A 23,704-nucleotide genomic window follows, 5' to 3' on the forward strand; every position below is an offset into this window, starting at 1 on the left:
TATTGACAAAACTGTAAACAAAATAAACTACCTTCGCCACACTGATGAATATCAAATATTTTTATAGCCTGATTTCCCAGTTAAATGAATACAGTCCCAGTTAAATTAACACAATCAGGGTGTTTTTTTTTTTCCTTTTTCTTTTTCCTTATAGTTCCTCCAACTACCCTAACAGAATCTTTTCTTGAGACACTGCTAGATGATTAGCAATTTGAAATTCAATAAGAAACTATTTTAGAAAGTAAACTATAAATACAAATACTATCATTTTCAAATGCCATCTAAAGAGATTTGGGGATTCTTCTCTAGACTTATTAACTCTTCCTATAACCTTAAATTACCCAAGTTCTGAAATCCTAAACATTTTATCTCTATCCAATAGCCAAAGTAATTTTTTAAGACAGGATTAAATAAATTCATGCACATTAAATTTATATTTGCTTTTCTATGGGAAAGGCCAAATTTATTCTGAAGAATAAATCTACTACAGGGGAGGAAAAACTATCTATAAAATTCTGGCCTAATGGGGCCAGTGTTGTGGTACAGTGGATTAAGCCTGCAATGCTGGCATCCTGGTTTGAGTCTGAAGGCAGTAAAAGATGGTCCAAGTAGCTGGACCCCTTCAATCCAAGTGCAAGAGGGGGCTGAGGCTCCTGGTTTCTGGTTTGAGGCAACCCCAACCATGTGGGGAGTGAACCAGTGGATGGAAGCACTCACATGAACGCTCAATCGCTGTCTCCCCATCCCTTCCCTTCTAGATGATAGGTAACTTGGCCTTTCAAATAAATAAATCTTTAAAAATCTTTTCTATTAAGTCACCTCTTTAAACACACAAGAGGGGACCTCTCAAATATAAGAACCATTTCCACAGGCACCTCACATTCCTAAGTGCTATCTGTTTAGACTCCTGATAAACACGTAGAAAGTGCTGGGAGGCAGAAGACAAAGGGGAGGTTTGCACAGTGCTTCAAGATGCCTGCATCCCATACTTGAGAACCTGGTTTCTCCATTCTAGCCCCTGCTAACGCATCCTGGGAGGCAGCAAGCAGGGGAAGACGCAGCCACTTGTACCCCTACCACCCATCTGGGAGACCCAGATTGAGTTCCCGGTTCCTGGCTTCAGCTTGGCCCACCTTGGCTGTTGTGGGTATTTGAGGAGGATCTGGGAGAGCTCTCTCTCAAGTAAATTTAAATTAAAAAAAAAAAAAATGACTAAGATCAGTTCCTGAAATTCCAGAAAATCAGCACTTCAAATGTTTTCTAGTGCTTGATCACCAAATATTCATGAAGCACCTTGGGGTCTATGGTTTAAAAACTGGTCAAGTTTTACTACGAAAATTTAAATAAGCCCTAGGAGAAAGGTTCAGAAGAATTGACACTAAAGTGCCATTGCTGAAGGGAATCACATGGATGAATCAAGTTTCTCTTCAAACAACCACTGTAGACATGGTCACCACCTAAGGACCTTCGTGCTCCTGCTCGAGGGAGCCTGTGTCAATTCTGCACGGCCCACAGCTGGAGAGACGATTTTTCTGCGAGTCTACTTGAGGGTTCTCTTTCTCTGAGGGTTAGCAACATCAGTCAAATCACTCAAGCAAGCAAGCTGCTTGTCAGCCATTGTTCTGGCCACTTTGAGTACCCCGTACTCACCTATTCCATCAACTCTTCAAGAAGGTGCTATCCCATTCACACATGAGAAAATTAAAAAGCTGAGAAAGCTCACAAGCATAGTAACTTGTCAGATTTTCAGAACAGGAAAAAACTGCCTGGCAGAATTCACACCCAAGCCTGTCTCTTTCCTCACTGTCCCTTGGTTTCTTGGTAGAGCCCTCTTTTTATGGGCTTTAAGCACTAACACCATAGAAATCACCTCTACTTCATTCCATCCATATTTTCACAAATAACAATACAAAGAATTTTGGCCACTACTATTCCCCCTTCTGACACTCAACTGTCATTGAGTGCCATGTGGCAAACTAATATGCATCAAAACCTGGGTTAGACTATTTATGCTAGGCACTTACTGAGCACTTACTATTTGCCAGATACTGTTCTAAATGCTTGCAACAACTTTATAAGGTAGCTTCTATCGTTATCCTTGTTTTATAAAGAAGCTAATGTACAGAAAGCTTTAATAATCTGCATAAGGCCAATAATGTTAAATGAGCAACCAGCATTCCAATCACGTTGCCTGGCTCTACAACTATGCTCTTAAACTCTAGCCTTCCTCCTTCCCAAGAGAATTCACACAGGGTTTCTCATTTAATCCTCTCAGTGAGTTAAACATGATCAATTCCAATTTATACATGAGGAAACGGAGGCTCAAAAATGTCAGGCAATTTGCCTCCAGGCACACAGCTTTAAGTGGTCAATGGCAAGACTTTGATCCATTTTTGTTTCATACCTATTAATATTACACCATGTCAAAGAAGGACACAACTATAAAAAGGCAAGTGACTTCAATCTATGTATTTTAAGATGGCCACTTTGAAAATTTCTAGGCTCTATACAAGTTCTTTCAAGTGTTTAAATACGAGGGAAAAAAATGTTGTGATGGTGAGAAACTGACTAAAATGGTCTCTTGGTGGTCAAGAATAATGGGACAGAAAGAATTGGTAAACTCTTATTTGGCAGTAAAACAGGGACAGCACGCACCAATCACCTATCTCACAACCACCCCCTCCCTCCTCAGCAGATAATGGTAGTCAGCTAACTCATGCTCTTCCTGAGACATCAAGAAACAAAAGCAACAGCTACAAATCCACCTACTTCAAGGGACTCGGATCTGGCAACATTCTGAAAACAAAGGCTCACAAATGGACACTAAGTGTAAGATGTGATTTAAGATGTTAGTAACCAAAAAAAGGTGTGTAGGGATGCATTTAACAATCTGTCTCAAATGCAGAATGGATTTACCCATCTTAAATCTATCAACAGAAAGACAAAGGGGGAAAAGGCTCAAAAAAGTCATTTTTCTTACTACTAGATAAAAACATTTCTGCTTTCAAATGCTGTTTCTCAAGACCCAATTACACAGTGTAACTCCTCTGCAGTTACACACTTTAGTATTTCAGAAAATGTCTTCCACCAATTATCCATCCAGAGTGAAATTGGGCAATGTAATCAAGCCTCTCATCATATTTCCTGCATATCCCAGAAGTCTCAGACAGCAAAACAGATTACAGCATCTATAGGAAACATCTACTTTAAAATTACTAGTCCTACTTAGACAATCAAGCCTACATTCTCAACAATGGAAAAACAAATTAGAAGCAGCCAGCAAGCTCAACTGCAGCTCCTTATACTAGATTCAGATTTTAAAAACCTTAAAGGTGCAAGAAAAACTGTAATTTGCTATGTTAACATCTTACAGCTCTGTTACAAAGAAAAAAAAAAAGATGATCACAAGCAAGTCTGAAGTCAATATTAAAAAAACAGAAACGTGGTTGCTTCAGATGGGGAAAAAAATCATTAAAAAAAATAATTGGCATTGTGTATGAAAAGCACTAAATATTTTAATGAGGCCAAAGGAATCAAGTAACAGGCAAACGATAATCTAACGCGTCCACACAGTGCACCGTGGCCAAACAGGTTCCACTGTCAACCCCCTAAATGATGTTTTGAAATAGGGTGGAACTTTAAGAAAGGATATCACCTCATATGATTTCCTTACACAGAGTTGCTTTTCATGAACTGAAAAACAATGAGTTTTTGTTTCCAGAGATAAAGAAAAATGATTTTCATTTTTATAAGTGAATCCAGGCACACACATCCAGACTTGATATGCAAATATAGAGAGAAGCAGTCAACCCCCTTCCCTCCATCTCCACTTCCCCTCCGGAGAGTCCTTTCAAATGGCTTTTTCAGTATGCATAGATGTTATCTAAAATGAAAACTTCCCTTCTGTTCCCTTAGCTAAAGAAAGCAGGACTGTCTCAGGAAAACAGAATCAAGCACAGTCACCCACAGAATCTTAATCCCCAAAATACCCGCCCCCCACGTTACTAAAATAAAAGCTAGGTACCCTAGAAAAGCAAACCTCTGGACACTCCATCCGCAAAGGAAAAAAATTAAATCCCGAAGATAAAAAATAGGGGGAAAACAGGCAACTTAAAAGCAAACCACCACACCCTCAACTCCGCGTAGCAACCCGTCCGCCAGGGGCCTTTACCTTCATTTTCCATCGAAACTGCACTCGGGTTGGTGGCTACAAAGTCTTTAGTGTCAGCCACGGCCACACTGGGAGTGCAGAGAGGAGGAGGACAAGGGAGAGAAGCCCCCGGGATCCCAGGCTGTCACCCCCGCTCCCGGCCACGCGTCCCTCGGCTGCTCCCACCACCCCCAGCAGCAGCAGCATCTGCAAGAGAAACCAGGAGAAGCGGCGCTGACGGGAGCGGCCGGGGAGACCCCGCCTAGCACCGCCGCGGGGGCCCGGACCCGCGCCCGCCCCCGGCTGCCCGCAGCGCCCAGCTCGCGCCGGCGGGCGGCGTCCGGAGATACGCCCCCGGCCACAGCACCCCCCGGACGCCCCCTTCCCTCGGGGCCTGGAACTTTCTGGAAATGAGGGCAGGAGGGAACACAGGTGCCCTCCCAAAGCCCCTCCTCCGGACCGCGAGGACTCACCCGCGGGGCTCGCGGGGATGCCCCGCGACCTCGGGCGAAGAGGAGCCGCTCGCCGGGCGGCGGCACAAAGCCGGAGCCTGCGCGACTCGCGAGAAGCGGAGAGAGGGCGGGGGGGCGGGGAGGGGAAGGACAGGAGGTGAGGGGCCCGTCTCGGTCAGCCCGGCGACTCGCGCGGACGCGCTGCTGTGCTCCTGCCTCCGCCTCCCGCGCTCCGCCCCTCCCCGCCGCCGGCCGCCCGGCGCAACCCGCACTCCGGACCGCCGCGGCCCAAAACTCGGTCGCAGCCACTTCCGCCGTGAGGGACGCGCGCAGGCGCACTTGGTCTTCCCGGCCGGAAGGCGGAAGTGAAGTGAGGCCTCGCGGTGGCCTCGGAGGGGCGCCATTGAGCCCATGGTTATTTGGTGGTAGGGTCCTCGACCGGCCCCTGTCTGCCCTAGCGCAGCTCAGCTCTGGACCCCGGGACAGTGCCTGCTTGTTTTTACCCACCCGCTAGGCGCGAGGGACGGAGACCCGCCCGCCCATGGCACGGGCCACGCATTCTCACGAGGCGGCCACAGGGCCAGCCCGAGCGGACGGGCGCAGTCATGGTCCCTATACCCTCAACAAAGTCCGCAGGAAGAGCCCTCCGCGTCGGGGCGGCCGTCACAATCTCGGCTGGCGACGCTAGGGGAGGACGAGCGCAGAGAGGAGGGACCGGGCAGCAGGCTCAGAGCGGTGCCTCGCGTGCCCCGCGCGCACAGCGCTTCCCTGGCTGCTCGCCCTCGTGCGCGAATGGTGGTCGCGGGGTCACTCCCCCAGATTCCGTCCCTGTGAGGAGTGTGCCCCGCGCCGGTTTGTACTGAAAGCCTCCGAGCGCTCTGGGGAGGACGTCCAGACCCCTTCCCTTCATTTCGAAGGTGTGCAACCAGAGACTGAAAACCGGTCGTCCAGCGGTCAAAGCCGCAGGACGGGCGTCACCTCTGGCCACTAGCTGTGTTAGCCATGTGGACCACTCACTGGCTCGGCACCTCACTCCGACCCCCTCATGCGTGACTTCTGATGAACAGCTCGTTTTAATCTGCTTTGGTGGACCAGACACAGCGGACACTGAGCCGAAGTCCCACACCCACTAGAGGGCAGAGCTACACCTGCTGAGTGCGTGCGCATCCTCACGAACCCTAGGCAGATCAAAAGACTATATCCTAGAGGTGGTTTTCTCCATGAACACTGAACATTCCTTGCAAATCCGCCCGTTATCTCTGGTCCTGTAACATACCCCAGTGTGTTCTCTAACCACTCCTTCCACGGAACATAAATGGACCAGGTTGGTGGTTTTCCTGTTGGGTCCTAACGGAATTGAAATAGTCTAGGATCAAAAATGCTAAATAACTTTCTAGTTTCACCCCTTTTCAAAGAAATATTCAGCCTTTGCTCAGCGAGGTCGCTTTTAAATTTCAAAGGCGAAGCCTCAAGTAGGTTTCTATTGTAAGAGTTAGTATCTAGGTTCCACTTTGGCGTACGTGGTTAGAGATGCTTATGTGGTTGCCTTAAGAGCCTTTGTACAACAGATGTGCTATTTCTTGCCCAGTGTTGTAATCAATTTGTACTAGTTACTGTACTTATCGACCCTTGACACTCCATCATATTAAAATAGCAAGAAAGTCTAAGGAAATTATGCAATATAGAAGGTAGAGAAATGCCTGATAAATGTTATTGATATATGGAGTTACAAAATAGAGTAACTTCACTGTATCAAGTGTTATTGAATTGCTTTAATTAGCTGAAATATTTCATCTGCAGCAACTTTTCAGAATTATCTATTGTGCACTGCAGTACCCTGGCATTAACACTGAGTCCATAATTAACTCCCCGGAAGATTTCTACCTCCGTGGTTTATACATAAAGTCACTTACACGGAAATGTTACTCTGTGATTGTCTAAATTGTGAAAGCTATAGTTCAGTTCATATGGCTAAACCAAAACAGGAACTGGATAAGGCCAGCTTCCCCCATAATTGTTCTGTACCTCATTCTTAATCCCTTGTCATATCACACATTCCTAGGCATGGTGGCAGGAAGTGACAGCTGAGCCAAAGACTTGCTGATCCTTGAACCTTGTCAACATATCTCTAATATCTCTACAGAGTGACTGTACCTGGTCTGTACCTGGGCGCCTCCCCCACCAAAGGAGCTAACATCCCTAACACCAACTTGGACATCCTATGATGTGAAAGATTCTATTTGTTGTGTGTATGTATATGATTGTATGAAAATAGCATTTAACACTGCTGAAGCCAGGGCAGGGGGGAATGCCTGTGGCACACACTCTAGAAACCCTATTATTTCTCCCAGCATCTCCTCCTAAGATCAGGCTAACCTGCCATGAAACTGTTATGTAGCTGTCTACACCAAATATATGCATACTGTAAATGCAAATTTCATATATACACAACACACTAACCTTTTTCCTCCCGAGAGGAAGGAATCTGACAAAGTAAAAATAGGCTATAAATTATATGCCCTATAGAAGTGTAAGAATCTTAGAGAAATAAGCGAGAGACTTGATAGCAATGAAATGTATTGTGTCTAAGTTTCCTCTTATTTCTTCCTTATAATTCTATGCTATGAAATTTTTTTTACTCTCGCTTTATTCTGAATAGTTGACCTGCAAAATTAAATTCACGTGATGCAAAAAAAAAACGGTTACATGAGCAATGGGGGAAACAAGGGATTTCTCTGCTTAGGGGAACTATTTCAGATGAGGTTCCGGTTTTATTTGTGCTGTGCTTTATTCAACAAACCATGTAAGCCATCTTATTTTTAATATCCAGTTTGAGAGCTGGCATTTTTGTAAACCTGGATAATAAAGGAATATATGGTTCTTCAGGATTTATAAACTAAAACTGTGAAAAGATTATTTTAAAATATGTTCTCTAATTAATGTCTTCTTTTAAACTGTTTTTCACATTTTATAATGTACTAGAGGCTAATAGTTAAGGAATTCCTAGAAAAGAAATTTTTTTCCAAAGTCGAATATTTAAAGATATAAAAACACAGCACTTTATATGTATTTTCCCAATAGGATAAAAGACATGCTAAGTGTCAAGTTGGGGTTAAGTACATTCTTATTGCAAAGAGTGTCATCAGTGTCTAGAATTGCTATAAATCTGCTTGGTTCCATTTTTAAACATGTGGAAAAATAAAAGTTGGAAGCAAGAATAAAAATTGAAGGGCTCACATATGAGCTACTTGTGTTTGGTTGATTTTAATAGATGCAAATCTCCAAGTACTCTACAAATATTTTATCACCCACAAAGTGTTCTAGCCTCTTCCATACTTGCTAGCATTCTAAACATGAAGTGATTTCATGAACTGAGCAACAAAAACTACAGTAGAAAATTTAATGTACACTCTTAATTTTCATTTTTAAAGAAGTTGCAGTGTGACTCAGCACCCCCTTTCAACAGGTCCTGAGCCTGTGGTGCTATTTGGGATTCTGGAAATACTGCCTCTTCTTGAATGGAGATGAGAATATATAGGGGTGCAACTGAGGATAAAAAAAAAGGGAAGGAGAAAGAGCAAAATGTGCGTGAGTCTCATGTCAAAGCGTCAACTCTGGGCTTCAGTATTTCCATGGAAAACAAACGTACCATATTCCAAGTTCCATAAACCCCAAGATGTATTTTGAGATTCAGATGTGTCCATTTAATGGTATCATTTCTGTGGGCAGGCAGTTAGCCCAGCAGTTTAAGATGCACATTAAGATTCTCGCATCCCTGTTTAGAGTAGCTTGTTCTCTACCCCACTCTGCCCCTCACTACAGCCTCCTGCTAATGTGCCCCATGAGAAGCAGTGTGTCGGCTCAAGTGACTGGGTTCCTGCTACCTGGATTCAGTGCTCAACCATTGGCTCCAGCCTGGCCCAGCCCCTGCCCTGTGGATGGCCATCTGAGGAGTGAACAGGAGGTTGGGAAACTCTCTTCCTCTACCTTTCTCTCAAATAAATTGAAAAAGTGAAAGATACCATTCTGTATAGTTTCCATATTTGCGTATTTCACCTCTGGTCCCAAACCATTTGACTATAGTAAATATGTAATAAAGACCTATTGAACTAACGAGCAATCTGGGAAATGGCCATCACAAACAAATAATTGTTGTTGAATGAACAAAATCATCCCACCTTTGACTTTACGGCTTGCTTCTTGCAATCCTACCAAAACGTGAGCTTCTGCTTTCCAGTAAAGCAAAGAGGAATTAAGGGACTTTTTAAAGGATACAAATTAACATTTCTAAAACCACAAAAGGGTTAACAGAGACAATTTTGATCTGAGTGGGAATGAGTCCTAATATTTCCAAGAAACGTTCAATATTCAGCACCGCCCAGGGCTGATACAATTGCACATCCAGATTTTGAGCGCAGATAACAATCTGAAATTAAAAGATGGCAGTGTTGAGATGGTTGCCTGCATGCATGGAGGAAATTTCAGCTGAGACTGTGCTTTTTGACGGCTTGCCTATCAACACCAGACAAAGCACTGTCATTTTCCAGCACAGTCTTCAGTCATTACTTTGCAGATGGAGGAATTTACTCTTAATTCCTAGACAAGACAGCTAGCAGGTTACCTGTAAGCTACAGGCCTTAAAATACACAAGCAAGTTAAATTGCCACCAGCCAGCATTCTCTACCACTTTTAACTGTGGGACAAGTTTCACAATCTGCCTGCGGGTCCCCTACTGTGTTGGCATTAACAGCCTAGGCCTCCTCCCTTTATTTACGTGCTTTCTCAATTTCACATCAGAAACGTTTCAGTCTCCATTTATCCTCCTGCACACAGGGGTCTGAGAGAGCTTTGGGAAAGTTGACATTTCTACATAGCTCCAAAGTGGCATATTTCACACTGGACTTTTCTGCCTCAGTATTTTTCTAGAAGTCAAATATTTTTGCAAAGCTTGCATCTTTGCCTGAACTTGTCCCATGTACTCCATGCCCCCTGCAGAAATCATCTCTCTTCACTGTGCTTCCTATTGTGAGACTAAATGAGAAAAAAAGGCACAAAAATGCCATTAGGATAATAAATTAGAGAGGGAGATACACAGCACAAAAATAGCCCAAGGCAACATGTGGATCCCAAAGATCAGCCATGACCAATCATGCAAACAAACCCCTAACTCCCACAGAGTACACAGCACAAAATATGGAAGCTGTATCAGAGATGACTTTTGAGATAGATAGCAGAGAAGGGTAAATTACAATTTGGCAATAGGTTTTGCAAGAAAGATGGTATAGTAGGGAAATTACAAATTGGCAGGAAATAGTTTTTAGAACACAAGAAAATTGTTAAAACTTTAGGTTAGAAAATTCTTCATTACGAATAAAGACCAGGTGGAAAATTAGAGACATTTACAGTATGCCTTCAGAAAAGTTTATTTTACTCTCTCATTATAAAAGATAGTATTTGTGGAGCCCATATCAGAAGATATGAAAAATAATTTAGGGGCCAGTCCTGTGGCACACCAGGTTAAAGCCTTGCAGCACTGGCATCCCAGATTGGGCGCCAGTTCAAGCCCCGGGAGGTCCACTTCTGATCCAGCTCTCCGCTATGGCCTGGGAAAGCAGTAGAAGATGGCTGGGTCCTTGGGCCCCTGACCCACATGGGAGACCCAGAAAACACTCTTGACTCCTGGCTTCGGATCAGCTCAGCTGGGGACTGAACCAGAGGATGAAAGAATCCCCCCACCTCCGGCTCTACCTCTCTCTGTAATTCTTTCAAATAAATAAAAAAAAATTTTACAAATTAATTTAATATTGCCAAATATTCTATATTTGGGGAAATTTTGAAAATGAAGATATGTGGAGCTTTCTACAGGCCCAGAACAAATAAGCCAATATGCAGATTTGTGGCTCAAACAGGTTCAATCAGCCCTCAATTCAAATGACTGCAAAACTGTTTTCTAAGAAACTGCTACGTCAACTACCAGGAATATTGGTATTCTAAAGGAGCAGTGTTCCAGCCCAGAATCTTGAACAGGAAGCTTACAAATGAGAAAAGGCATCAGGCCCTTTGAAGAGACTAAAAGGAGCTCCGTTATAGTCCAAATGATAAAAAAAAAAAAAAAAAAAAAAAAAAAAAAAAAAAAAAAAAAAAAAAATTCTTTTTTTAAATGTGGATTTTATTATTTATTTATTTGAAAGGTAGAGCAACAGATAGAGAAGGAAAGACAGATTGAGAAAGATCTTTCATCAGCAAATTTGAAATCTGAAAGGCAGAGAGAGCGAGAGAGAGAGAGAGAGAATTGCTTGATTTCTAACCTGCATGGTCTGGATCAGGCCAAAGCCAGGAGTGAGAAGCTCCATCTGGGTCTCACATGGGTGGCAGGGGCTGTCCTCTGTGCTTTCCCAGGAGCATTTGCAGGGAGCTGGACTGGAAGCAGAGTAGCAAGGACCTGAACCAGCACTCAGATAGGGGATGCTGGCATTGGAAGTGGTAACTTAACCCCCTATGCCACAATGCAGTGCCCCCAGTAAAGGATATTTTACAATGAACATTATAAGTGATCTGCAGACATTCCTCCCCTTCCAGGATGATTTGTCTCAGTAGTTATCCAACCATAGCCCCACTAGCAGCAGCAGCACCTGGGAACTTACGAGAAATACAAATTCTCATTCCTCACTAGGACCTATTGAATCAGAAATTCTGGAGCCAGCAGTCTGTGACTTAACAAGAATTCTTGAAGATTTTGAATGCTTGGAAATGTTGCAGTCATCTTTTTACCCCTCCTTACACCCTTCTCCAAGAAAAAGTCACTACCAATGTTGACAAAGTCAGTGATGGGGAGAAGCCAATACTTTTAATATATAATTAAACTCACAAATCAACCAACCTCAGGATTTCCCTATCACTGGACTTCCTTTAATGTGAGATAGTAAACAAATTATGGTTTCTGTTTTTTGCAATCAGAAACATTCTGATAGATTTAAATGAGAAAAAAAGTTTAAATAGGTTAAAATGTTGGTTGATTGATGGTTCGACTATTCCTATAAAAGTTAAAATAGGTCAGCAGGTTAGGGTGCCTGCATCCCACATCAGAGTACTTGGGTTCAATTCCCTGCTCTGGAACCTGATTCTCTTCCTCAGCTCCCAAGCATGTGGAGAGTCAACCAGCAGAGGACAGCTTGCTCTCTCTCTCTAAATTACTTTAATGAGAATCAATTTTCCCTGAACAATCACTACACTACACATTTGTTTAAGGCTTTTCAATTGACATGGCACTTCCATGTACATAATTAAATGAAATCCTCACAACCCTGTGAAGTAAACAGCCAAGGTCTCATCAATTGCTTTTTATAGCTTACTCACACAGGTTGAACTCTGCACAAGAATTCCTCACCATTCAATGTCAAAGTCATGAATCAAATATCCGTCTTGCCTTCAATTTCCTTAACACCTCCACAATGCCCTGTTAGCTAATTTATAAGAAGCATCCCTGTTTATTGAATTATCTTTTGTAGTTTATCATTTTGCTTTGTTAAATTCTTTAAATTTAATGTGGTCCCATGCAAACTTGATAGTCTTCAATTCCTCTGTCCAGAATATCTGTCCCATAGTTCATTTGATGAAACACATTAAAGACTGTATTAATTAATAAGGTCACTGTCTTTCTTGGTCATTTTTGGTCATTGTATACTTCTATTCACTTGTTCTTATTTAACCTCTGATGTCATTACTGGAAAAATAATGCTCCAAGCAAAAACTATTGTATAATCCCTTGGGTTTATCTTCTCAGAGTTGGAAAATAAAGTGAAAGTGTGATCTCATGAATAAATAATCATAGGCATTTCAGAGAGATTATTCGATAGCTAATTGAAACATGTTCATCACCCTGCTCTACTGAAAAATCAACAGAACACATATTGAACATGTGTCCTAGGGTCTAAAAATCACCAAACAGTATTTCATCTTCCCAGTTAAATTAACCAGAATAGGGCTAATGGGGAAATTGGAAGGTTTTTTTTAAAATAGATAATAAGGTCTCTATCTTTTTTTTGACAGGCAGAGTGGACAGTGAGAGAGAGAGACAGAGAGAAAGGTCTTCCTTTGCCGTTGGTTCACCCTCCAATGGCCGCCACAGCCGGCGTGCTGCAGCCGGCGCACCGCGCTGATCCGAAGGCAGAAGCCAGGTGCTTCTCCTGGTCTCCCATGGGGTGCAGGGCACAAGCACTTGGGCCATCCTCCACTGCACTCCCTGGCCACAGCAGAGAGCTGGCCTGGAAGAGGGGCAACCGGGACAGAATCCGGTGCCCCGACTGGGACTAGAACCCGGTGTGGCAGCGCCGCAAGGTGGAGGATTAGCCTAGTGAGCCGCAGTGCTGGCCAATATTAAGGTCTCATAATGGCTTTACAGTGGACTCATACCTCATATTTTAAATCAACAGCTAAAATTCTTATTTGCCACACTAGTAATGGCACAAAAGAAGGAAGTAAATAGATAAGAACATGTTTTAGATGATATTCTTAGGTCAAAGACATTGCTCAATGATTCTTTTGCATTATTAAGCATTATGTAATGCTAGGCATGGGGCCGCTATAGTTGAAAATGGTCAATTAAGAACCTGTGAGTGATGTACGTCAACATTCCTAACCTCCTGACTTGAACAGTGATGTCCTACCTTCCAAATGGCATACATGGCTTTTCATGAGAAGGTATGGAGATCCTCTTCAGCTTGAATTTCAGAAATACGCATTGGTGAATGCTCTGCCTCACTGGTTCCCACAGTGTGGTTCCTACCAGCTAAGGTTAGAAATGCGCGTTCTCTGCCCCTGCCAACCCTGCTGAGCCAGCAACCCTGGAAGTGGGCTGCAGCCACTGAGCAGTAGCTTAGCCCAGCACTCAGTGATTCCAATGCATCCTGAAGGGTGAGTACGACCTTACAAGAAGCATAAAACTTTCAGCTAAAAGCATTTTGACCATGCTAATAGTCCTTTAAAGAACAGAGCGTGTGCCAGTATTTTAAGCTTCCATTAGTTTGAAATCATACAGTACTTTCACCTTCTTTGAGTAGACACCCAGTGGTGTAAACCAGTTACTTGAAGATTTGAAAGGAAAGAGCATTAAAAAGAAATCGTACTTCTCCCCTCATAGGTAACTCTGGGTATCATATTAGCGTAGCCTCGGTTCGGGAGAGTAAGAACATAATAAATTAGGAGCAGTTCAGCAGTAACGGAGCTACGCTTGTAATCTCAGCTATGAAGTCCGTCTCTGTGCTCTTATTCCAGGTCAGGACCTTTGGAACAATGCCTCTTTGACCAGGGTCCCAGGCTTTTGCAGCACCAGTTAGATGCAAGAGCATGGGGAAAAGCTTCACAAAATAAATGGAAAATGCCCCATTCTCTTAAAACAGTGTATTCCTCAGACAAACAGTTTCATCCTTAAACAAAAAGGATTTCAGAGGCTATTTAAAAAAAAAAAAAACTTTCAGGGGCCAGAACTGTGGTGCAATGGGCTGATCCTCTGCCTGCAGCACCAGCATCCTATGTGGGTGCTGGTTCCTGTCCCAGCTGCTCCTCTTCTGGTCCAGCTCTCTGCTGTGGCCTGGGAAGGTTGTGGAGGACAGCCCAAGTTCTTGGGCCCCTGCACTGGTGTGGGAGACCTGGAGGAGGCTCCTGGCTTCAGATTGGCTCAGCTCCGACCATTGCAGCCATTTGGGGTGTGAACCAGAGGACAGAAGTCCTCTCTCTCTGCCTCTCCACCCTCTCTGTGCCTGTGGCTCTGCCTATTGGAAAAATGAATAAATATTTAAAAAAAAACTTTTGAAGCCCACTATATGCAAATTTTATGTTCAAGACAGGGCAAAAGGTAATTTTTCAACATTAGTGAAAGAGCTTTGAATTTACATTATTCCACCACCTTTAACAATTTGATTGCATAATATACTCATATAAAGCTAAACCATAATTTGCTTTACTTATTTTGAAATGTCTTTATAAGTCATGGTCTGGTTCAGTGGTAAATATTGTAACACTGGTAATGGTTCAAGACACAATTTTAGGCCGGCGCCGCGGCTCACTAGGCTAATCCTCCGCCTAGCGGCGCCGGCACACCGGGTTCTAGTCCCGGTCGGGGCTCCGGATTCTGTCCCGGTTGCCCCTCTTCCAGGCCAGCTCTCTGCTGTGGCCAGGGAGTGCAGTGGAGGATGGCCCAGGTGCTTGGGCCCTGCACCCCATGGGAGACCAGGAAAAGCACCTGGCTCCTGGCTCCTGCCATCGGATCAGCGCGGTGCGCCGGCCGCAGCGCGCCGGCCGCGGCGGCCATTGGAGGGTGAACCAACGGCAAAGGAAGACCTTTCTCTCTGTCTCTCTCTCACTGTCCACTCTGCCTGTCAAAAAAAAAAAAAAAAAAAAAAAAAAAAAAAAAAAAGACACAATTTTACATACTGGTTACATTTAAGAATAGTTACCCAAAGATGGAATAATCAAGAATTTCTGCTAAAGGTTGAAAATGCATGAAAAAACTAGGCATTTGAATACATATCAATGAGGAAACTTAATGGCCTCCCCCTAAAAAGCACCAACATAGAGGTGATCTTTTTCCAGAGTATCAGACAAGCTATAATAACTATGTTAGAGGTGCAAATAATAGATGAATTAGCAAAAACTTAATTACATCTTAATGAATTCTGCAATCCTTAACAGTAATACCATGCTCTTTCCTTCTTTGTGCTAACCCACGTGGAAGGATGGTAAATTCCATGTTTAATATTAATTATATGATTATAGGAATATTGAGATCTACTTGCATTTGAAAATATTAACTCCTCTTCCACTATAAGTGGGAGTAGAGGGATGGGGCCCTTTGCATCGTAGCAGTACAAGAACATCTTCATCTCTATCATATTATTTATGAAACACATTGGAAGAACAAAATGCACTGAAAGAACATCCTCTACTTTAGACAAGGATGTTGGGAGCTGAAACTGCTCAGAATAGGGTCTCATATGTCATATTTTTTATTTTAAAATTTATATCTCTGAAGGGCAAAAAGTGAGAGAAAGAGCTTCCACGCACTGGTTCACGCCACAAATTACCACAACATTTGGAGGTGGGTCAGGCCAAAGCCAGGAGCTAGAAACTCCCAGGTCTCCCAAGTGGGTGGCAGGGATGCAAGTACTTGGGCCATCACCTGCTCCCTCCCAGGGTGCACAGTAGCAGGAAGCTTGAAGCAGAAGAGGAACCAGGACTGAAACCCTGCCACTCAGACATGGGATTCAGACGTCCCAAGCAGCGTCTTAACGACCACATTAAATGCCTGGCCCTCACACCTCCACCTTGTCTTCGTGAAGTACCCCATAGTGTGGGCTCTTGTGTGTAATGCACCATTGTTTCATTATACCCATCATCCAGGGCTGGGTTTTCTTGGAAGCCAGCAAAGCTTAGGCTTCAGGCTCTCTCACTCGCCGAGGCCTCCTTCAGGGCCCTGAGAGAAACGCTACTGATATTCTCATAGTCATACGTTTTGGTAAAATTTGCAAAAAAAAAAAAAAAAAAAAAAAAAAAATTCCACAGTACTCTTTCTGCTGACTTTCTCTCATTCAGAGTCTTCCTACCGGGTAGCACGGAAGTGGCCAGAAATATATTCTGGATTGTGTGGAGTGTGAAACTGTGGACAGCAGAGCTTCTTGCCTAAGCAGCAGCTTCCCTTAGCTACCTAACATACTACCAGCCCATAAGAGTGATTTGCTCACCTGCAGCATAGTAACTAGTATCTCATAATAATGGTCTGTCGCTCCCCCTCTTCGTGGAGGAACGACACAGGACCCTGCGCTGTTCTCTCATCTGCTCGGCCCTCCCCGGGTTTGCTGCTGGTTCTTCCCGGGTTGGCTACTATCCCTTCCACCTCCGTGGAAGGGCAGTTCCCCCTGGCCACATTCCCCACTTCCGCAGGGGAGCGGCACACCGCCGGCCGGCTCTTCTCGGGGGCTGCACAGGTGTTCCCTTAGATGTTCCCCATAGATGTTCCTGGTGCATGCCGTCTCTCTCCTCCTTTATAGTCCTCCTCCGCCAATCCCAACTCGGCTGCCCACACGCCGAGTACGCTGCTCTCCTCCAATCAGGAGCAAGTCCTACAGTTTATTAGCTGAACTGGAGGCAGCTGTGCGGAAGCTGTTTACTTCTCTCCCAGCGCCATATTGTGGGAGAGCAGATGCATAGAATAAGTCTTAATTCCAGTAACTCAGTCCAGTCCGGTTTGCTCCCCACAATGGTCCTCGCTAAAAATCTGCCAAGCTGTCCTTTTAAGGTTCCCAATAAAACCAGAAAGAACTTACTGCCGCCAACCTCATACCTGGAGCCTGTGCAGATCAGCTGACACCAACAAGAGTTTCCCCAGGGTTCATGAGTGACACACCTCCAAAGAGGTTTCAATGGCCATCTTTGAATATGCAATGTATGTAAAGGCACAAGTTGTTCAGGCAAAGGCTCAAAGGATTCTTCTCACTCCTCCTCTCTGTACCTCTCACGTTCCATCACTTTGCTTTGCCCAGTTACATCCCATTTATCCTAACTCCATAAACTCCCCAACCGCTTTCTGAAAGGGGAGATTGATTTAAGCTTTTGTGTGCCCTGCCCCTTTCTCCTTGAAGCACTGTAAAAAATGACGATAATGAAAAATGTTCTCTTTCTCAGAAGATGAGTTCAGTGTTTTCATAATCATAGCAACATTCCTGCACATGGGCAGGCCTGCTCACAGGCAACAGGAAGTTCAAGTGTGGATATGTTTAGATTTCATCCGGATTTTGTGCATTTATAAAGTTTGTAGCCGTGTCTGTGTATGCTTCTCACTAAGTGTCCTGGTAGAGAAATGACATCCAGGAATATTCCTACTTCCTGCACTAAGTTGTTGAGCCTGAAATCTGGATATACACATAGACTGTAGTACACAGTATGTTGTATGTGGACAGCAAAGAACAAATGGAGCCATCTGCTTGTCCGTGGAAACTTCCAAGACTCTAGCAAAAAGCAAATGTGTGCTAAGGGTGCAGAGGGGCACCTGAATTGTCTTTCTATTATCTCTTTGGAGAATATTAGAAAAACGCTGTTGGCGATGTTGTGGTGGAGATTAGGCCGCAGGCTGCAATGCCACTGACGTCCCACATGGGCCTTGGCTTCAATCCCAGTGGCTCCACTTCCAATCCAGCTCCCTCCTAATGCACCTGGGAAAGCAGCAGAGGACTTCCCAGGTGCTTGGGCCCCTGTACCCATGTGAGAGACCCAGAAGAAGCTCCAGGCTCCTGGCTTTGACCTGGTACAGCCCCACCCATTGCGGCCATCTGGAGAATGAACAAGTGGATAGAGAATCAATCTCTCTCTCTCTCTCTCTCTCTCTGTAACCCTGCCTTTCAAATTAATAAAAAATAGATCTTTAGGGGAAAAATATTGTCATGTGAGGAGAAGATTAAAAAGCCTGTGGCTCCCAAAATGTAGGAACAAAGCATTGTAGGGTTTATCAGTTGACAGGTAAAAACCCTCATTTGTATGATTTTGTGATGTTTGTGGTATTCAATCAGCCAAATTTGTGATTTATGGTGATTTCTTGTTCCATTCTAAATAAATGTTCACCTTGTAACTAATCTTTGCCCTTTGGTGAGGGTTAATTTCATGTGTCACTCAGAGTGGACCAAGGGTTGGCCAGAGAGCTGGTCAAACCTTATTTCTCACTGTGTCTGCGAGGTTGTTTGGGGAAGCGATCAGCCTCTGAATCACTGAGCCACCCTCTCCAATGTGGGCAGGCACCGTCCAATATACTGAGGACTGAAGAGAGCAAAAGGCAGAGGGAGGGCAAACGTCCTGGCTTTGAGCCAGGCAGCTGACTCCTCCTGCTCTCAGGCTCCAGACATCGCATTTGCAGTGAATCAGACCTGGGCTTGCAGAGGGCAGCTCAGGGACTGAGCCAATTTCCATAATAAAGCTCTCTTTCTCTCCGTGTGTGTGTGTGTGTGTGTGTGTGTGTGTGTGTGCGCCCGCCTGCGCCTATCTCCTGTTGATCCTGCCTCCCTACAGAACCCTCATGCAGATTTCATATTCTTTCTCCCTCCCCCCAAATTGAATAAAACTTGTAAGTCTCTGAAAAGCTTTCATCTCAACCTATATTCCTTATTTCAAAAAGAAAAAGAAAAAAATTTTAAAGATTTATTTATTTACTTGAAAGAGTTACAGAGAGAGAAGGAGGGGCAGAGAGAGAAAGTCTTCCATCTGCTGGTTCACTCCCCAGAGCTGAGCTGATCCGAAGCCAGGAGCCAGGAGCTTCTTCCAGGTCTCCCACATGGGAGCAAGGGTCCAAGGACTTGGGCCATCTTCTACTGCTTTCCCAGGCCACAGCAGAGAGCTGGATCAGAACTGGAGCAGCCGGGACTTGAACCGGTGCCCATATGGGATGCCGGAGCTTCAGGCGGAGGTTTTACCAGCCACACCACAGCATCAGCCCCAGAAAAAAAAAATTTAAGGTGTCTTCCCAACACAATAGTTCTTATAGTTTTATTTTTAACCTCTTTGCCCTTGATAAACGAAAGAAGATCTGATGTCAAGGAAAGAAGAAAAGAAAGGAAGCAGTGAGAAGCAGAGACAGCATTCCTACCTGGGGGCATCTCTGTGTGAGGGACTGATCAGGCTTTGGAGTGAAACAGAAACCTGGTGCTAAAAGCTCAGTCACTGCTGATGAGCTACGTGCCAACTTATTTAACCTCTTCAAACCGCAGTTTTCTCATCTATAAAATAGGGATAGGGCCAGCACTGCTGGGGCTGACGCTGTGGCGTGGCTGGTAAAGCCTCCACCTGCAATGCCAGCATCCCATATGGGTGCCAGTTCGAGTCCCAGCTGCTCTATTTCCCATCCAGCTCTCTTCTGTGGCCTGGGAAAGCAGTAGAAGATGGCCCAAGCCCTTGGGCCCTTACACCCATGTGGGAGACCTGGAAGAAGCTCCTGGCTCCTTCCTTTGGATCGGCATAGCTCCGTCAGTTGTGGCCAACTGGGGAGTGGACAAGCAGATGGAAGACACCCCCCCCCTTCTTTGCCTCTCCTTCTCTCTGTGTAATTCTGACTTTCAAATAAATAAATAAATCTTTAAAAAAAAAGATGAGCATGAAAGAAATAATTTCAATGTTTTGCTGTCCTCTTTATAGCAAATTATGAACAGTACAACATATGTGAGAAGTTCATTTCTTTTTCTGTCAAGACATGGAACTGTCTGTACAAGGTGTGAAAATATGTCATCTTGCATTCTGAACAAAAGTTAGCAAATAAAGTGCTGTCGATGAACTTTCTAAAAAGTAGGATGCATAGCGGGGCTGGCACTATGACGTAGTGGGTAAAGCCACCACCTGAAGTGCCAGCATCCCATATGGGCGCTGGTTCAAGTCCCAGCTATTCCACTTCTGATCCAGCTATGGCCTGGGAAAGCAGCAGAAGATGGCCCAAGTCCTTGGGCCCCTGTACGCATGTGGGAGACCTGGAAGTAGTAGATTGAAGACCTCTCTCTCTCTCTCTCTGCCTTGCTTCTGCCTCGCCTCTGCCTCTGCCTCTCTGTAACTGTGCCTTTCAAATAAATAAATAAATCTTTTTTTTAAATGGGATGGATAGCAAATTTAGGAGCCTGTATGAACAGAACAATGTGTTTCACACAAAAAAGGGTTTAGCACTTGATTGAGTGCTTATTTCACAAAGGCACCTGAGCACCGTACACTAGAGCAATTCGAGAGAGCAGAGGAGGACATTAGAAGTTGCTCAGAAGTGAGCCAAGAGTCCAGGCATGCCTGACACTTCCCAGCTGTGATGATATGCATGACAAGGATTGAGCATTTTCCAAAGGGACCACACTAAACTGCAAACTTGCAGCATTAACTGCAGGGGGAAAAATTCGCAAGTACAAGCACCATGGTAGGAAAAAAACAAAAACAACCGCAACGCCACAAGATAACCTGCAATGTCTGAGTGCCCCATCCGTCAGTGACTGTGTAAACTACACTTAGTTACATACCCTTAACCTGCAGGGGGTCATAAAGCCCATACAAGCATGGATGGAAGCAGTTCCACGGTCGATGAGGCTTGGAGAAGCCGGGCTCCGGCAGACAAGCGTTCCACCCGAGGCCTTCGCTGGAGGAGGCTGTATTTCCTTTCACTGCCAGGACTGCATGCTCCCTGCACCTCCGAAGACGTTTGATTCTCAGGCTCCAGAGTGACATGCCCAGACTGTGGACTCTTCAGCACCCATCCAACAAAACAGGCGGATTCTAAACGATGACCCCTCTGTTTTTAGTAAGCTCTCCGACAGTCCATCTCTCTTGCCCACTGGGATTAGGACCTCAGGACTGGAGGGGCCTGAGAAGCCATTCAGTGCTGCAGAAACCACTCCTTGCTACAACCTCCCTCAAGGCTGGGGCCAGGCTCGAGGAGTGGGGGTGGGAGTGTTGGGGAGGGGAGTCACATACCACCGCACTCCGCAGATCATAATCTATTCCTTCACCTCTCATTTTCAGACAGTCTATTTTTCTGCTAATAAATGTCACAGCGCTCCCTGCAATTCTACTCATTAGTCATGGTTATTTCCTCTGGAATCTCCCAGACACATCTTTCCTTACAAATTAATCGCATGATCCTTAGGAAGCAAAAAAACAACCACATGTGAAGTCTCTTCCTTGCAGAGTCCACCATTCTGGATTCTTTCAAGCATTTCCATCTTGGGGTGGAATGAATTCCACACCTTTCTCCTCCATTCACCCATTCCACAACCTTCCATCTGACAGGCACTGTGCTAGTCACCCAGATGTACCAGGATGCAAAACAGCTACTAGGATAAGTATAGCAAAGCAGACATACAGTGCCTTCAAAGTATATAAGATGGGACCAAGGTGGGAAAGTCAGGAAAATTTGCCCTAGAAGGGTTGACACAGAATTAAGATCTGGGATCAGTGCTGTGGCGTAGAACATAAAGCCACTGCCTCTAGAGCCAGCATCCCATATGGGCGCCAGTTCGAGTCCCGGCTGCTCCACTTCTGATCCAGCTCTCTGCTATGGCCTGGGAAAGCAGTAGAAGATGGCCCAAGTCCTTGGGCCCCTGCACCTGTGTGGGAGACCCGGCTCCTGGCTCCTGGCTTCGATGGGCGCAGCTCCAGCCATTGTGGCCATCTGGGGAGTGAACCATCGCATAGAAGACCTCCCTCTCTCTCTCTTTCTCTCCTTCTCCCTCTCTCTCTCTCTCTCTTTCTCCCTGCCTCTCTGTAACTGTGCCTTTCAAATAAATAAATTAATTAAAAAAAATAATTAAGATCTGAAGGAAGGGCATCTATTACTAAAGGGAGGGTAAAGGACAACTGGAACAAAGGCCCTGGCTGGAAGCAGCAAGGAAAGAGGAGGTAGTGAGAGTGCAGAGGACACAGGGGAAGTTCAGGGCAACCCCAGTCAGACCACACAAAACAAGCAGAAGCCAATTCACACTTAGCAGTGTGGGGCTGGGGCGTGGTGTGCTCAGGTCTGTCGTTGATGGTTTCTCTTGTTGTGCAGTGAACACAGGGAGAGCAATGAGGGGGCTGTTACAGTGCTTCAGACAGGCAGTCACGAAGGTCTCCTGGGTCAGGTTGGTACAAAAGGGGGAGAGACACTGACTGCAACCCTTGGTGACTGAGGAGATACTGAGTTAGAGAGCGGAAGTACCCAGGGAGACGCCCAGGCCTCTCTCTGCCTGGAGAGAACAGGATGGGTGATGGTGGTGCCATCTTCTCAGAGAAGACATTTTTGGGGAAAGGGAAGGGTGTGACTAATGACCAAAAAACCATTAATCTTGCAAGCTATCAGTGCCAGCCACTCCCTCGACCCCCACCCCAGGAATCTTATAGGTTAAAGGAAATATCACTGGTAAAATCACTATTTTTTTTTTTTTTGGTAAAAACGCAGCTTTTTAAATGTTCTTACCTCAGACAGAGGAGTCTGTTGTAATTGCCAGGATAAAATAGTTCAACTTTAATGTCATATGTAATCACCAGAACTATCAAGGTACAGCTTTATATTATCACAGCAATTTAACTGTCAATGTTACCGCTATATAATTACACAAATGCCTCCACCGGAGTGGTGTGCAGTCTCTGCCCCGTATCTTAAGTTTGGCGTGGAAAATCTTTTCCTCCCACTCCATCCAGCACTAGGACACAGTACAAATACTTTTGGTTTCCCCTCAGATATCATTTGAACTATCAGTAGAATTTCATGACTTTTTTTTTAAAGATTTATTTATTTATTTGAAAGTCAAAAGTACAGAGAGAGAAGGAGAGCAGAGAGAGAGAGGTCTTCCATCTACTGGTTCACTCCCAAATTGGCTGTAATGGCCCAAGCTGTGCTGATCCAAAGCCAGGAGCCAGGAGTTTCTTTCATGTCTCCCATTTGGGTGCAGGGACCCAAGGACTTGGGCCATCCTCTACTGCTTTCCCATGTCATAGTAGAGAGCTGCTGGGTCTTGAACCGGCTCTCTATGGGATGCCAGCACTGCTGGCGGCAGCTTTACCCACTATGCCACAGTGCCAGCCTCATTTCATGACTTTTTAAAAAGACTTTTAAAAAATGGATGACTCTGGGGCTGGCACTGTGGCATATTGAGTAAAGCAGCAACCTGCAGTGCCGTCATCCCATAGGGCGCCGGTTTGAGACCCGGTTGCTCCACTTCTGATCCAGCTCTCTGTTATGGCCTGGGAAAGCAATGAAGATGGCCCAAGTCCTTGGGCCCCTACACCCATGTGGGAGACCTGGAAGAATCTCCTGGCTTCAGATCGGCCCAGCTCCAGCAATTACAGCCATCTGGGGAGTGAACCTGCAGATGGAAGACCTCCCTCCCTCTCTCTCTCTCTCTCTCTCTCACTGCCTCTGCCTCTTCTCTATAACTCTGCCTTCAAATAAATAAATGAAAATCTTAAAAAAAAAATGATGACTCTCGTCTACCCTTAAGATATAGCCAACTCACAGAAGGGAGTGAAAAACTGTGAATATTTCTTAAACTGAGCTGTGGGGAAATGTCTATCGCTTCACCTGAAAAGACAGAGCCTACACCAGCAACCCTGAACCTGTATT

At 44.8% G+C, this 23,704-nt stretch overlaps 1 protein-coding gene across 4 annotated transcripts in view; it reads right to left on the reverse strand.

Annotated features, from left to right (window-relative positions):
• Window positions 1–23,704, reverse strand: part of ATP2C1 (ATPase secretory pathway Ca2+ transporting 1) — a 132,132-nt gene that overhangs the window by 103,025 nt on the left and 5,403 nt on the right. The window contains exons 1-2 of one of the 4 annotated variants that reach the window (XM_017346719.3): window positions 4,624–4,920; window positions 4,172–4,357 (exon numbers count right to left, since the gene is read on the reverse strand). The exons of 2 other annotated variants lie outside the window; for them this stretch is intronic. In XM_017346719.3, the coding sequence (XP_017202208.1) occupies window positions 4,172–4,177 (6 nt within the window). In that variant the 5' untranslated portion in view covers window positions 4,178–4,357; window positions 4,624–4,920. Of the gene's footprint in view, window positions 1–4,171; window positions 4,358–4,623; window positions 4,921–23,704 lie in introns of those variants that run through there. One more of the 4 variants, XM_017346721.3, reaches the window with a different exon arrangement.

Source organism: Oryctolagus cuniculus, chromosome 4 (assembly GCF_964237555.1).
Source record: "Oryctolagus cuniculus chromosome 4, mOryCun1.1, whole genome shotgun sequence".
Taxonomy (NCBI): Eukaryota; Metazoa; Chordata; class Mammalia; order Lagomorpha; family Leporidae; genus Oryctolagus; species Oryctolagus cuniculus.